Source organism: Suncus etruscus, chromosome 6 (assembly GCF_024139225.1).
Source record: "Suncus etruscus isolate mSunEtr1 chromosome 6, mSunEtr1.pri.cur, whole genome shotgun sequence".
Lineage (NCBI taxonomy): Eukaryota > Metazoa > Chordata > Mammalia > Eulipotyphla > Soricidae > Suncus > Suncus etruscus.
Window position 1 is genome coordinate 47,802,637 of NC_064853.1, and position 16,504 is coordinate 47,819,140.

Here is a 16,504-nt window from a genome sequence, read left to right on the forward strand (position 1 = left end):
AATTAAAGCCAGAAGGGGTCCCACTTCTAGGTTGGAAGATGACATATTGATTTCCTCTTCCCTCCTTTCAGCAGCTCAGATAAGAAACTCAGGCAACCCTAACACCCCATTGCTGCAGTGACTGCTGAATAATAAATCCCACTGTCCTTGGGGTTACTGTCACATGGTCTGAAAAGTAGGATAAATTGAAGATCATTTCCCTTAATTGTTCCCTTATTTAGGGAGACTGAGATTCATAGTGATTTTTAAGTGATTAAACTTGAGATTATTAATGTCATTTTATAGAAGGAACTAAAATCTAGAGGAAGCATTACTCAGTACTTGAGAGACTGAGGGTCAAAGTCAGCACCACAGCCCATGGACCCAATTCTCAGACAAATGTCGGTAGCAAAATAATACAAACTGTATCTGAGACCTCCTCCACTCTCATCCCCCATGTCCTTGAGATTCTCATCACCATCTCCTAAGGGTGCTCAGATTATCCACCCCATCTGGCAGAGACAGAAATTCTGTCTCAAGAGGTGCATTAGTAAACAGAGGGGAACTGTCTGGGAAGCTCAGGAGGATGAGACACATGCTTGCATGTCCCCCAGCACTGCATGGTATCCCTGGTAGCCTCTGAGCACAGCAAAAGGATCATCAGACAGTTAGGGTTGCACCATGTCTGCTAGAAGTGTCCTCCAGGCAATCCCTCTATTAAGTCAAATAAAATAAAATAAAATAAGCACCAGGGAACAGGCGAAGAGAATAGGTGTTGATCTTAGGGAGGGTGCCCCTAAAAGGAGATTGAAGATGAGGTCTCTGGTATCGATAGTTTTTCAAGGAGGTGAAACTCAAGGAACTGAAATGAGGAAATGGAGAAACAGAACAGGAGGAAAGGGAAAGCAGGTCAGTGCATTGGTAAGTGGGAGCAGCACAAGGCACAATCATGTGGGGGTTCCACCTGGGACAATAACAGAAGCCCCCTTCAGAGAAAGGGGTTGCTGAGCCTTTGCCCACTGGTTCTTGGGACAATAACTTCTCCTGCCCTCATATTTTAGGCGCACCTGCCACACAGACAATATAAGCTCTTTGGAACAGGTGGGGAGCTTGCCCAGAACTGTCTGTAGTTTCCAGAAAACTTGCAGTCAAGCAGAGATAAGGTGCAACCTTGGCAGCATCTGCTCTGGCACCTGAGAAGAGCTAACATTTAGGCTGGTTTGCAGCTGAGTGGGAGATAAGTAGCTGGAAGGGCACGAGAGTGGCTACTCCAACACTGGAACAGTGTGGAGGGGAGAAGAGAGAAGAAAAAGGGAAGAAAGGAAAGTGGCTAAATGGTCAAAGAATTCCATAGAAATAATTTATTATAGAATTTTTATGGGGAATATTTGAGCAAACTACACACAGAAGTGTTTGGCAGTGGAGCTGGAGCAGAGATATGAGAGAGAAATACTCATCAGAACTACCTGCAAAGGCAGAAGAAAACATACTGGTCTTCTCTACCTGGAGCAGAAGCTCTTACTGAAATGGGTAAGGCTATTTTTGTGCTGGCTGAAAATGGGTTTCTTTGTATGAGAGAAGAGAGTACTTCAGAAGGTCACTTGCCTATTGGGAGTGAAGGAGATGAGGGTGGGAGAGGGATGAGGAAGGGTGGAGCACTTGAAAAGTCCTTGAAGGGGTGGGTGGGGAGGAAGGTTGGGAAACAGGAGCAAAACAAGCCAGCTCACTCCACAGCAGCACTGCCAGTACTGAATCAGTGCAGCTTCTCAGTTTCCCAGCTGCTCAAAATGGAAGTGCAGAAAGCAGATGGTTGTATTGGGAAAGAGTTGGGGATTGGCAAGACAGGGTAGTGAAGGGGGAATGCCAGCTAGCTGGCAAGCCTGGGATTCCTGGGAACAGACCCCACTGGCTTCCAATTCTTTTCCTATCCTGGCTACAAGGTAAAAAAACAGAAGAGGATAAGGAGTGAAAAGACCCAACCTGAGGTGAAAGAAGCACCCAAGCTCAGTTTCTGTGACCTGTGTGGATCTCTGCCTATCTTCATTTCTGAGCTTGTTTCTTCAGTTTTTCTCAATGTCAGCACTGTTAGCATTGTGAACAAGATAATGCATTGTCATGAGGAGCTGCCCTACAGATGTTTATAGATGTTGAGCAGCATCTCTGACTCCTATCAAAAAAGTCTAATAAAGTGGCTGGAGAGATAGTAATAACTGGTAGGGTATTACATGCAGCAGACCAGGGTCTTATCCCTGGCATTCCCTATAGTCCCCTAAACTTGTTGGGAATAATCCCTGAGCCAGGAATAATCCCTGAGCACCAGCTGGTGTGACCAAGAAACCAACAAACACAGTAAAAGTTAATTTTCAGTAACTTGTATATAAGTAATAATGAGTGAGAAGAAAATGGTTAAAATATAAGTATTAATTTATGAATGTATTAAACACTATAGTTATCTCTATGCCACTAATACAAAGTGATAACATTTATAACTTCTTTCTTTCGCTACCCATGCCACATTTCCCACCCTTAACCAGAACTTCAGCTAACGAGTTTGCAACTAGAGGAAAATGTCGAAACTTCATTCTGAGTGGTAATAGTCCTCAATTAGTCATCAGTTGAGTTGCTAGTTTCCATTAACCTTTTCAATTGGACATGGATTTACTAAGAAGAACCTAGAGACGCCCCTGAGTCTCAGACATAATCACTCATGTCCTCATTGTGCAGTAATAGCCAATTTCCCCCTTGGTGATCAGGATCATCCATTCCATCCAGTAACATCACCATTTGCTTTGCTTTGGTTCAGTGACACAAGGCCCTCGAGTTGCTAGAGGGCAGTCCTAGGACTGAAACCATGGCTGCATCTCTTGCATGCCTCCTTGGGAACAAAGATGTTCAAACCAACAGAGGTCATATCAAAAATTTCTTCTGTGGGTGAAGGAGAGATTTGGAAGAGGAGTCTGTCCCTGCTGTCTATAAATTATCAGTTCCAAAACCACCCTGAGAGCCTATTTGTGGGGATTTTACTTTCTCTCCTAAGCACAAAATGTTCATCTTTATCAGTTGATAGCACTGACAGGTCACTGTACACTCTATCTGACTTCAGGGCTTTTTGCCATTTCTTGCTCCTTCAGAACTATGTGGTATAAGACACCCCCTTGTGATATAAGCAGCATCCCCACAGCTGACCTCTGGAAAGCAAGATGGATGAGAGCCAGAGTTTATTCCAAGCCTCTAACCACAGTGATTCCTTATTCCTTGTCCCCTGTTCAGTGGGAAGCATCTTGGAATTTTTCCAGCAAATTCAGAAACTACTTCCAGGACAGTTTTGAATCTCATCAACAGCCCAGCAGGCTGTTCTTGACTCACTAACTTTGGCCTATCAGTGAGCTTCTTTATCATCCAATGACCTGCAATTATCCCCTTTACAATAATTTGAGCCCCAGTCATGGAGAGAAGCCGCCTTCCCATACAGGCCCCCCCACACCACTACCAACAATTCTCCTTCAAACTCCTTCAAACTTTAGACTTTCCTTTATTCCCCATAGATAATGTGATGTGCTTTCCATCTCCTAATTAAACTTTTCTATCTCTTGATTAGACTGACATAAAACCACTCCCATTTCTATTCTCAGATTAACAGACCCAAGCAATCTAATGGTGTGGAAGTCTGCACCACACAGAAGCATCCATTGCATTCACTCAGGTTTCTCTCCCAACTGGAGTCCTAGCTAAGCTTTCAATAAGCCGGTCCATATTTCAGTGAGACCATTCACTTCCAGGTGAAGGATTATAGCAATGAGCCTACTGCTATACTTCCTTTATTGCAAAATGAGTTCTTTGAGAAGAGGCAATTCTGAGTAGAATAATATGATGGTGTATGAGGTAGTCTATAAATACATGAATGGTGATAAAAACAAAAACATTACAGGCAGACACAATAAATCCATATCTAGAAGATTATTTGGTTCTAGAAGAATATTAACCCCTACATGATGGAAGGAGTACAATAAAAATCAACGTGCTACCTAGTAAATGGCTGGTCCAACCAGGGACTGTAAGATCATTTTGATTTTTTTCTGTTAGAAGGTTGAGAATCCAGTAGTGGCAGTGTCCAATGATGCACTTAGTTAGTAAGGGGAAGTTCATGTGCTTGAGGCATAAAGTCCTTTCTTCCTGCCACTATAAACACTTTAATTAAGGGCCTACTGGACATTAACAGGAATATATGGGTAAAGAACTAATTGGTAACTAAAAAAGTATGGTCACCCATTTTGCCCAATCCTGGCTCGGCTGTGTGCAAGGCAAATGCCCTACCGCTGTGCTATCTCTCTGGCCCCCCATTTAGCTTGATCATTGGACAACTCAACTGCAATGGATTTTTTTGAGTGTACATTAAATTCACATGGACATAATTTTCCCAGGTTATGCCCATATGAAGAATCTGTACCTCTTCCTCCAGAATTTCTGCCATCCATCTTCCTATCATGCTCCTTCTTTTGTTTGGGGGTAGGAGAGGGGACATTGGCAGTGCTATGCAGTTATGTCTGGTGGTGCTCAGGGTTCACTTCTGGCTCTGCACTCAGAAATCACTCCTGGTGGTGTTCAGAGAACGCCAAAAGTCAAACCCAAGTCTACCACATGCAAGGCAAGGCTCCTACCACTGTATTATCTCAACCGTCCCTCATCATTCGCCTTCTAAGTCCTTGACTTATCCTTTAATTCAGTCACCATTAACAACTTCTCATAAGTCATAAATCAGTAGGGCAAAATTTCTAGCCATCTCTATTTCAAAATGGAAAACCAAATATACTACTAAAGTGCTACCTACTGAAAAAAATTGTCCTTCACCAATTTTTTTTGTTTTGTTTTTGGGTCACACCCGGCAGCGCTCAGGGATTACTCCTGGCTCTATGCTCAGAAATCGCTCCTGGCAGGCTCGGTGGACCATATGGGATGCCAGGATTCAAACCACCGTCCTTCTGCATCTTAGGCAAACGCCTTACCGCTGTGCTATCTCTACGGCCCCATTCACCAATGTTTTTCAGGTTTACCTCTAATGAGAAAATGCTAGCCTTCTATTTTAGGTGAAACCAATAAATTATACAGTGTCAACTGTAAATCAGGTTTGTGCTTGCATTCTTCAGTCAAACAAGCTTTAAGAATCCTCCATGAAGTCATAGACACTGAGGAAAAAGAGGCAATGAGGCAAGATTTATATAATCTATATAATCTACTTTCTACCTTCCAGGCTTGCCCAAGTCTGGGCTCTCTTATACCATTTGATGATATATTGCTCCTACACAAAGCTTAATTTATGATTAGATGTGTTGAGGGAATACTAAATGGAACTTCAAGCAACATAGTCACCTGATGTCTCTTAGTTAGGAATCCAGTCTCCACCACAGTCACGTAGAAAGCTAAAACTGTTTCCCAGAAATTTTATTCTGCAATCTGCATAGAAGAAATCAAGTTACCCTAAAATTCGAGAAACTTCTCTAGGGCTTGCCGGAAACTCTGTGTAGCATCCTGATTTGTTCTGAAATCTTTGAGAATCGTTAAATATAATGGATAATAAGGACCAAATTGTAGAACTTGTGCTGAACCCTTCACTTGTTACAGAACATCCTTTTCCTGTAGCACCACTCAAAATTGTAAGTCTTGTCAAATGTTATTTTGTTTCTTCCAGAACTAAAAAATCTAAACATTCTGCCTCTTTTGAGGTAGATGATGGGTTGCAGAAAATGTTCATATTTCAACACATTCCATATCACTAAATCCTCAGGAAGTTCACTGAGATAGTAAGCCTATGCAATTTCACAGGATTTATTTCCTACTGTCTCATTCACATATATCGCATATGCTACCTCCTGTTTATCAGATGCAATAAGCTTGTCATCAATAGAGTGCACCAGTGTGAAGTTTGCCAAAATGAACACATTTTCAGAGGACAGCATAACGGCAAAAACAGAAAGAGAGAATTGAGTTAGTGTGAAATAAGACTGTGAATGTGTAATGTTGATCCTACAAGGTAAAAATCAATTGTTTTGGATGGTTTTATAAACTTGTGTGAGGAAAAAGGGAGTAGTAAATGACTGTATATCAAATGTTGTATTAAGGTGTTCTCAACTAGTTGACATATATATATATATGAATGTATATTTAATACAATATATCTGAGACATTAGCTGCAACTGGAACTAATCTCCCCTCAACAAGGCATTCAATAATCTGATCATTCTCCCAACCCCACCCAGTTTCTACCCCCAGGACAACCAAGTGACATGAAGGCGTGTAAGAATCATTCTCTCTGTATATCAGATGTTGGTAATACAAGGACAGAGAGTGCTTCCAGTTTACTATCATGGAAGAGAAGGTAAGTTTCATTAACTTAGATGTAATTATTTTTTCCAAAGTTGCCCTCATTTTATGCATCAGAAACGAAATGTCTAGGGATTCTTATAATTGCCAAGTATGTCTACTTCAATAATACTCTGAGGGACTGGGGGAATGGCCATTTCAACATCCTTGATGACATATTCAACAATAGAATAATAGTTTTTTGGTAAAAGATAGAAGAGAACCAGAATCTGGAAGGGACCTCCCTGCTCTTTCCTTAATATTTAAATCATCACTTTGACAGGTAGACCATTTTGACATTTTTGCATCCCCAGAAATGATCATAAATTTAGAGTTGATTCCAGTAAATGACAATGGTCTTACTGCACTTTTGCCAAGCACATCCATTCTTGTAAACAGCCACATATACTTTGGTGAATTTTGGAGAGAGTGTGATACCTATTTATAGCACTATTGTAGAAAGCTTCTTCAAGGGCTTGTTCTCTTCGGCCAGCAGGCTATGACCTGGGAATGGGCTCAGGCCTGAAAACTGATGTGAGGCCATAGTTAACTAATAGGATACTTCAACTCAGATTTTGACTATCAATCAATTATTTCTCAGTAATATAGATCAAGCAATACTTTAGTAAACTGTCTATCTCATTCTTTCCTAGGGTCAGACTGATCAATTTGTTCCCACAAAGCTGATTACAGGTTAAGGCATTCCAATTGCTAGAACACCCCTGCTATCTTTATGGAAAGCACACTAATCTTATCTTTGACTATTATGCACAACACTTAGCCTTTATCCTTCCAGGATTCTCATTCTCATGAAACGAGCTCTCTATGAATTATAATACACTCCTGAATGTTTCTTAAGGATGTAGGTTCTCACCGCAACAATATTATTTCTTAACACCTTAGTTAAGAAAGCATCTTAAGGGCTGGGGCCGTCGTGGTAACAGTGGTAGGGCATTTGCCCTGCACGCAGCTGACCCAGGACAGATGTGGGTTCGATCCTTGGCATCCCATATGGTCCCCCCAGCCAGGAGCAATTTCTGTGTGCAGAGCCAGGAGTAACCCCTGCATGGCACCGGATGTAGCCAAAAACAAACAAATAAATAAATAAAGCTTCTTATGGGAATTTTCATGAAATATCATTTGTGGATGACTGTACACGTCACATGTGATAAATTCCCTACAAATTTTTATTTTCTTAAGCCTTTGGATTCCCTCTTTCCATCATTCTGGCTTCTCTTCTCAAACATAACCTATTTTCATTTTCAAATTTCAAACCAAATTTCTAGTAAGCAGCTAGAATAACCTTCAGCAATATAAGCTAATATTTTAAAAAATTATTGAGGTTGTGTGGTTTACAATATAGTTATTGATGGTTTCCCACTATGCTCATCACCAGTGTAGACACCTCCCTCCCTCAAGGACCCCAGTGACACTCCCTTTCAAGCCTCCTCGCTCAAACTCAGTTTATGGATCAGTTCTCCCATTATGTTCTTTGGCCTTTTGTTACTTCCTTGCTATGTATCTTAGAGTCTTACATTATGAGAGAGATCATGCTCTATCTATCTCTTTCCTTATAAATGACTTTATTCAGATGATATTCTCTATTTCCATCCATGCCAAGGCAAATTGCATGGTTCTGTTATTTTTCAAAGCTACATAATATTTTTATGGTGTATATTTGCCATAACTCCTTTACTCATTTATCCATTGTTGGACATTTGAGTTGTTTCCATAGCTGGCTATTGTATAATTTAGCTGTTGTACAAAATGTTGCAATGAACATTGATGTGTATCCTTTTAATGTTTTTTAGAATTGAAGAATAGATGCCAAGAGATGGTATCATTGGGTTAAGTGGGAGTTATTCTACTTTTTGGCATGTTCTCCATATTGCTTTTCATAGAAGCTGAACCAGATGATATTTCCAACAGCAGTGTACAAGGTGCCTTTCTTTCCACAACCCCACAATACTGGCTGTTTCCAGACTTTTTTTTATAATAAATCTTTATTTAAGTACAATAATTACAAACATATTTGTAGTTGGATTTCAGTTATAGGAAAGAACATCATCTTTACCAGTGTAACATTCCCACTACCAATGCCCCCATCTCCTTCCTCCCTCACCCTCTGCCTGTATTTGAGACAAGAATTCTACTTCTCTCACTCATTGTCATAATAATTGTTAGTGTAGTTATTTCTCTAACTGTACTCACCAATCTTTGTGGTAAGCTTTATATCATGGGCCAAGTCTTCCAACACTCAAGCCTCTATTGTCTCTGGGTATTATTACAATGATGTCTTTTATTTTTCTTAAATCCCATAGATGAGTGAGACTATTCTGTGTCTATCTCTCTCCCTCTGACTTATTTCGCTCAGCATAAGTTTCCATGTCTCTCCATGTATAGGAAAATTTCGTTTTTCTTTTTTTTTTTTTTTTTTTTTTTTTGGTTTTTGGGCCACACCCGGCAGTGCTCAGGGGTTACTCCTGGCTGTCTGCTCAGAAATAGCTCCTGGCAGGCACGGGGGACCATATGGGACACCGGGATTCGAACCAACCACCTTTAGTCCTGGATCGGCTGCTTGCAAGGCAAACACCGCTGTGCTATCTCTCCGGGCCCAAATTTCGTTTTTCTTGATGGCTGCATAGTATTCCATTGTATATATGTACCACTGTTTTTTAGCCACTCATCTGTTGTTGGGCATCTGGGTTGTTTCCAGATTCTGGCTACTATAAACAGCATTGCAATGAATATAGGTGTGCAGAAGATATTTCTGTATTGAGTCTTTGTGTTCCTAGAGTGTATCCCTAAAAGTGGTATGGTTGGATCATTACGGGAGCTCAATTTCCAGTGTTTTTCAGGACTCTTCATAATGTTTTTCATAAAGGCTGGACTAGACAGGATTCTCATCAACAGAGATTGAGAGTTCCTTTCTCCCCACATCTCCACCAGCACTGATTATTCTTGTTTGTTTGGTTTTTTTTGGTTTTTGTTTTTGTTTGTTTGTTTTTTGGTGATGTGTGCCAGTCTCTTTGGCGTGAGATGGTGCTTCAATGTTGTTTTGGTTTGTATCTCCCTGATGATTAATGATGTGGAACACTTTTACATGTGTTTTTTGGCCATTTGTATTTCTTCTTTGAGGAAATATGTTTCCAGACTGTTTGATATGTGCCATTCTTACTAATATGAGGTGATATCTCAGTGTTGTTTTGATTTTAATTTTTCTGAGGGATAAGCACTTCTTCATATGCCTATACAATCATCATTCATGTATCTTCTTTGGGAAAGTGTTCATATTCTCACTCCATTCGTGGATAGAGGCTTTGAATTTTTTAATTACTGAGTTTACTCAAAATAACATTAAATCCCAAATTTATATCCATGAGTTCAATGTGATTATCTTTCTCCCTTAGAATCAGCTTTCGCCTATACTCAATATTATGACAAAGCTTGCCATTGACCAAAAAAAAAAAAAAACTCTTGCTCTTCTATTATACAAAAAATATTTCTGCCTCAATCATAATGTTTTAATGATGGCTTGCCTGACCTTTTGAAGGATGTAATGGGTGCCTTTTGGTTTGTCTGGAGACTGTCCATGTCCTTTCAAAACATCAACATTGAGATGTTGTCACAGGTTTCCAACAACAGAAATCTAGTCTATTCTGATATGAAAGGATAAGTTGTCTTCATTGGTAAAGGGAAGCTCAGAGTGGCTCCATAGCAACCAGTCCAGCTACTCCAAGTTTCAAGATCCTGTTGTTTCTTAATTCATCCTCAAACTTTTGCATGTATTTGGCAAATCTGTGCATGTAGCTGACATTTGATGCCTGCCACCATACAATTACATTTTATGTTTGATTTTCAGCAATGTAAGCCCTGTGACTACATAAAATTGGTTCTTTTAAAGGTACCCATGTTTAGCTCTGTGGTTCTCAAACCATTATTTTAGCTGACAATTTATCCACACTTCCTAGGTAAAAACAAAGCAAACCCAACTGGCCAGACTTATCATTTTCTTTCTAGGAAGTGCTCTGGTGCTGTTAGGAATTCACCCCACTTACAGTCCTTGCTGTCACAATTACTGATGGTCCAGTGCAGTAGTCAATGGGGTTCTAGCACTTGTTAGTGCTCTATAAAAACTCATCACAGATGGTGGATATAATCCCAAGACCAATATACTGTAAAGACCAGCATCCCATGTCCCATTGGCAACGACCTCAGCTAGTGATCAAATCTAAAGGCACAAGGGAACTGACTGATAGCCCACCTCTAAGGAGTCATCTCTGCTCCCCACTGTTCAGATTCAGTCACGACAAAGAATTCATAACCCACCATCTGAATATGCATTTGTTACTATGAAGAACTGTTCATTAGGGAAGGGCAGTTAATTACTAACAAGGGTCCAAAAGGACTCTATGGGACACAAAATGCAAAAAGAAACATAGAGAAACCATCTGTAGTAGATAAATAAATAAATAAATAAATAAATGCAACTTCTATGCCTAAAGTAAGGTAGAGTAAATAAGAAGCTTAAGGGTCGAAGAGATAGTACAGCGGTAGTGTGTTTGCCTTGCACACAGGACGGATCATGGTTTGAATCCCAGCATCCCATATGGTCCCCCGAGCCTGCCAAGAACAATTTCTGAGCACAGAGCCAGGAATAACCCCTGAGCACTGCCGGGTATGACCCAAAAACAAACAAAAAAACAAAACAAACCAAAAAAAAACTAAGACAGGACTGAGGAGATAGTACAGTGGGTAAGCTTTGTGCCTTGCATAAGGCCAACTCCAACTCAATCCCTATCACTACATATGGTCCCCTGAGCTCCACCAAGAATGATCCCTGAGCACAGGCAGGTGTGCCCCATGGCAGAGGTAGAGACGGAGGAACAAAGAATTGAAAAAGCCCTTTCCAAGGCTGAACTCCATGCCTCTCCAGTGACAGTGATGGCTACAAGAATATGCAGCCACTGAGAATAAGAAACTTCTCATGGAGTACTGGACTGAACTGCAAAAGCCACCCTCCGAAGAGTGAAGCCTGAAAGGACCAACACTGGTCAACAGGACTTCTTGTGAGGTCTAAGCTCCTATACTGACTCAAAATAATTGTTTTATTTTTTTTAATTCAGAAAAAATAAAAAAGAGAGAGGGGACAGAGAGCATGGAGGTAGGGCATTTGCCTTGCATGCAAAAGGATGGTGGTTCAGATCCCAGCATCCCATATTGTCCCCCAGGTTCTGCCAGAAGCGATTTCTGAGCGCAGAGCCAGGAATAACCCCTGAGTGCTGCTGGGGTAGGGGGAGAGAGGGGGGAGGGAAGAAAGGGAGGGAGAGAGAGGGGGGAGGGAAGAAAGGGAGGGAGAGAGAAGGGGGAGGGAAGAAAGGGAGGGAGAGAGAAGGGGGAGGGAAGGAGAGAGAGAGAGAGAGAGAGAGAGAGAGAGAGAGAGAGAGAGAGAGAGAGAGAGAGAGAGAGAGAGAGAGAGAGAGAGAGAGCTTCCAGGGTCCAGCACCTCGCAGTGTCTCTCTAGTGCCCTCTACTGACAACGCCTAATAGAGCTCCAAGTGGCAAAACCTGTTCCAGGGTGCAACTCCAGCATTGCAGAGCTGGACAACGAAGGATATATCTGGAAGGCAGAGACAATAAATTCATAACCAGCTTGGGAACAGAAGCAGGCATGGAAGAGAACAAGGGATTTGTCTGGAAAGGGGTTAGAGAAGCTTGGGATGCTCTGCCTTTTGCAGAGAGGCAAGTGTGGACTAGAAACCAGGGGAGAGAATTGTCTGCACCTTCTTCCACAAGCGAACACAATCACAGAACAGATAGCTCGGGAGAGCCATGCTGTTCAGCTTACAGATGAGCAGACGCTAAAACTCTTGGGCAGGTTGCCTCCCTCTCCCCACCCTGAGAGTAAGTAGGAGGCGGGTTTAGACATATTTCATTTTTCCCTAAGGAGGCTCTCTCTTGGTCTCCTGCTGATTCGGGTTTTCTCCCATCCCCAACTGCAAACATGAGAACATTCAGTCAACAGCATTTCCAGCAGGGCTGCTGCTATCAGGCAATGAATCTGAGAATCTCAGCTCAAACTTTGCGAGGGAGGGCAGATTGATTCATGGGCAAATAGGCCCAGTTGATGTAGATTAAATCTGGATCTGCCAGATCTGTCTATGACGGTCACAAGAGAAGTGGCTTTGGGGGCAAGTAATGGGTTCCATCCAATCTTGGTTCTTTTCTAGCTGTAACCTGAAGCAATTTGTATGAGCTCTCTACCTGTTTCCATATATATAAAAAAAAATCTGGTTAATACCTACCTCAGAACTTCTGGGAAGATGAGGGGCAATGTCTGCATTAAGTTTAATGCAAGGATTTGCTGGGGGCAGGAGTGGGGGCTCAAACTCATCAGCCCAAAGGTCAAACCACACCAGTTTCACCACGTTTCAGAAGCCATGTTTCCACCAATGGCTGGAAGCCAGGAATAGAGGAGCCCCGCTATCCTGGGGGTGTTGAAGCTACACGTGTCCTGCTAGGAATGAGCTCCTGGAGAGTAGCTCTGGCTGCCCCACACCCAACAGGTGTGATCAGCCCAGCCAGAACAGGTGTTTCCTGAGGGCCCACAGTATGGAGGGTGACAGAGCCTATGTGGACTCGGTCTGGCCTCATCAAGTCACAACTTGGCATCTGGAAAACTAACACTAATACCAGCTTTGGAGGAAGAGCTTACATCCTGGCTCTGTGCTTTTCATTCATTGGTTTATTCATTCATTCATTCATTCATTCATCCAGTGCCTAACAGGGAACTGATACCAGCCAGTGCTTGGTGTTCTCCCCTGCCAGCTTCAGAGATGTCTGAGGCTCCAGATGGTAGGGACCATCAGTGTCTTCAGGAGGAAAAGACTCAGACTTGGATCATCCTTGGATGTCCCTGTCCCCAGATAGGTTTTCCCAGGCACCACACCGTCCTGGGCCCTGCCTCCACTCCCTGTTGTATGTCAGCTCCTCCCCTTGGAGAGCAGCTGGGGACCAGTGAGCCCAGGAAGGGGCACAGCTGGGCCCCACTTACACTCTCTGTGAGGGTTTCAAATGCTCAGCAGCCACTGTGTCTGCTCCCCTTTCCTGGGCTAGGGCAGGTGGTAAGTCAGACCAACCAGGGAGCTGCTGCAGAAGGAGCACAGAAAGTCAGAGCTGACTGGACCACACCTTCACTGGATCCCGCCAGAAGTCCAGTCTATGCATTGGGTAAAAATCATGTTTGCAGGGATCTAGATGGACAGCTTCCATCCTGCACTGCAGAGCTGCAGCTGGCAGAGCGGACAGGCCATTATCATCCTACATCCTGAAGTCTGGACTGCAGGCCACCACCCTCCATTCCTCTCCCTGAACCCCCAATCTCAACTTACCCATCTGCTGTCCTGCCTGGCACTGGAACAAGGGGCTAAAGGCCCTGACTTTGGCGTCAGGTTGTAGTGGCTCAAAACCAAGTCTGGTACTGCTGTGTCCTCACAGCAACTCTGGGCAAAGAGGCAGCTGCCTGTGTCTCTGTGGCCCAACACCCAAGCATCTCTGGGTATAGGTCTAGTAGCCTTCAGCACTGCAGACTAGCATTGAACTGTGTGAACCATATAGCTGAACCTTCTGTACCTGGGTAGCCCCAGGAATTTCTGATTACTGTTCAGGAGGCCAAAACAAATAGTGGGTTCTCTCCCTAGTTCTGGAAGCTGCCGAGAAGTTTCTCCGGTACTGGGCAGTCAGGCTGGGAGGCTGGTATAGACTCACCGAAATGGCAGTTGCTATTTGCTGTTCATGGGTTGCCTGAACTCTTCTCTTGTGCCTTCCACTCATGTAGGTCAGAGAGACTTCACTACAAGGTAGAATTCCAAGAGCACAAAAGCAGCATCTGCAGTGCTGCTAGAGGCGTGGGAGCCAGAAGTCTCTGGCTTCATTGCAGCCACACTGTGTTTGTCAAAGCAAGGCCTGTGCACTGCCTGGCTAGTATCTAGGTCAGATACATGCAACTCACTAAGCAAGGCTTAGGGATCAGTGAGAATGAGGGGCTCGGTTTGTGCCCTCACTTAGGGGCATCACAATCTTTGGCTAGATTTGAATTTTCTTTATTGATTCCTTCTGGCAGTGCTGGAGATCGAACCTAAGTCTCATGCATGCATGGGGTGTGCTTTGCTGCTTAGCCATATCCTCAACATACACATTTTTAATTTAGATTACAGGTTGTTCAACTGTGAGGTTTTAGAAAGGGTCATATCCTTTAACCAAAGAAAGGAAACTGCGGCATAGAGTAAGTCTGTGTGTGAACAGAACTGACACATTATAACACCAGTTTTCATATGAAGAACTAAGGCTGACTCCTGGTAAATACCCTGCTCAGGGCCACATGAACAGATTGAGAGAAGAGGGAGGGATTTTTATGTCTACTAGCAGGGTCCAACCTCCTTCTACTGTATCCCAGCAGCCTGGACAGGGGGGAGAGGAGGCTCCATGATATTTCAGATGGTGTCCCTTTGTCTCATCTCTTTAAACTCAGTTCTTTCTGCTCCCCCCCCCCCAGTACCACCCCTGGCACTATTTAGTGACTTTATCTCACCCTAACAGTGTCTCCAGCATTTTATAGATGGGACACAGAGGTCATAGCAGGGTAACTGGCTCATTCAGGGCCTCACAGATGGAGGTCCAGCCTAACACCAAAGCCTAGCCTCACTGGCTGTGTCCACAGAAGCCTAACCAGGCTTCCAGCCCTCAAAGAGGAAGGTAAAGAAAGGTTTGAACCTGGAGGGTTTCAACTCACTGCCTGGGAAAGTACATCCAGGAAGGCTGCCGTCCTTACAGTCTTCTGAGCCATGCACATCTGTGAGGAAAGGCTCCTGAGTGATATCTGGCACCAACAACTGAACCAAGGCCAGATGGGACCCAGCCCCAGTCCTAGCCACCGAGGTGGGGGGGCAGGAGGCCAGACACACACAGGCCACTCTATGGCATTCATAGAGCACGTTTATTTACAAAGCGCTTTACAAATATCAGCATACGCCTCCCCACAGCCCCCTGCGAGGTAGGTCAGTAGTCATATCTACAGTATACAGATGGGGAAATTGAGGCACAAAATGGGGGTGTGACCTGCCCCATTTTAAAGAGACCTTCCCTTCACCCATCAAAATATAACCAAAAAAATAAAAATAAAACCATCCTCCCATTGCATCACTCTTCCTCCCGTGGATGGTGTGTAGCAGAACCCTTCCCCAGAGACTCAGTGTCTGGGAACCCCAGGGACCTCAACCCCTAGGGCTATCATTCAGCTTTGAAGATTGTCACCTGCACAGGCTGAGTGGCTGGCCAGTGGGGAGGCATCGAGAGGCAGAGGCGCTAGGGTGATTCCATTTTTTAGGAAAGCAACCCCACGGAGCAGGACAGGGCAGGGCCCAGGAGGAAAGCCAGAGCACATGGCAGGAAAGCAAAGGGTGGGCTGGGCCCAGGGAGCCCAGGACAGTGGGGCAGCAGGAGCAGGAGGGGCCCCAGTCCCCTGAGAAGAGGTCTCCTGTGCCCACTGGCAAAGCAAGGCCAAGCCCATTTCCTAACAACCAGATGTCAAACCTCCGTGTCATCTCTGCTTATATCCAGAGGTCACTGAACTGGAAGGAAGCTTCTTTCTGGCCCCTGCTCGGTAAGCACTCCTTCATCTGACACAAGGCCAGGACAGATGGAAAGTGCTCAACCTGGGTCCTGCAATGGTAGATGTAAGCCTGATCCATGTTCCGGGCAATGCCAGGCCTCTCTGCAGGACCCAGTGGACATCGAACTAAGCTTCCTCTTGGTCCTCAGCCTGCCTACTGGGCATGTTGAAGAGCCTTGCCCGCAGTAGAAGGGGCCTTAAGCTGACTCCTCGGCCACTCCAATGCTTTCCCTATAGGGTTATGATGGATCAGGGTGGGACGCAGGCTGTTCTCATCAAAAGGGATGGCGGACCTGGTCCTGAGCATGGTGGATGCCCCAGGGCCATGGGCTCCCGCTATCTGGATTCCAGTCCCTCCAGGAACTCCAGGGCCATGTCATAGCAAAAGTGGTATTGATCCTGGGGAGAAGAAAAGAAGGGATTACCAGATGGGTCCTCCCACATAACAAAGAGAGGGTGAGAAGAGGCAAGGGGACAATCACAGGACTAGAGCCCAAG

General features: G+C 44.0%; 2 protein-coding genes across 4 annotated transcripts in view; one reads left to right on the forward strand and one right to left on the reverse strand.

Annotated features, from left to right (window-relative positions):
• Positions 1–16,504, forward strand: part of LOC126011003 (zinc finger protein 106-like) — a 356,336-nt gene that overhangs the window by 283,606 nt on the left and 56,226 nt on the right.
• The window catches only part of PTPRU (protein tyrosine phosphatase receptor type U), an 86,171-nt gene continuing 85,229 nt past the window's right edge, over positions 15,563–16,504 (reverse strand). For all 3 annotated transcript variants that reach the window (XM_049774626.1, XM_049774625.1, XM_049774624.1), the window contains one exon: positions 15,563–16,405. In XM_049774626.1, coding sequence (XP_049630583.1) covers positions 16,343–16,405 — 63 coding nt within the window. In that variant the 3' untranslated portion in view covers positions 15,563–16,342. The remainder of the gene's footprint in view (positions 16,406–16,504) is intronic.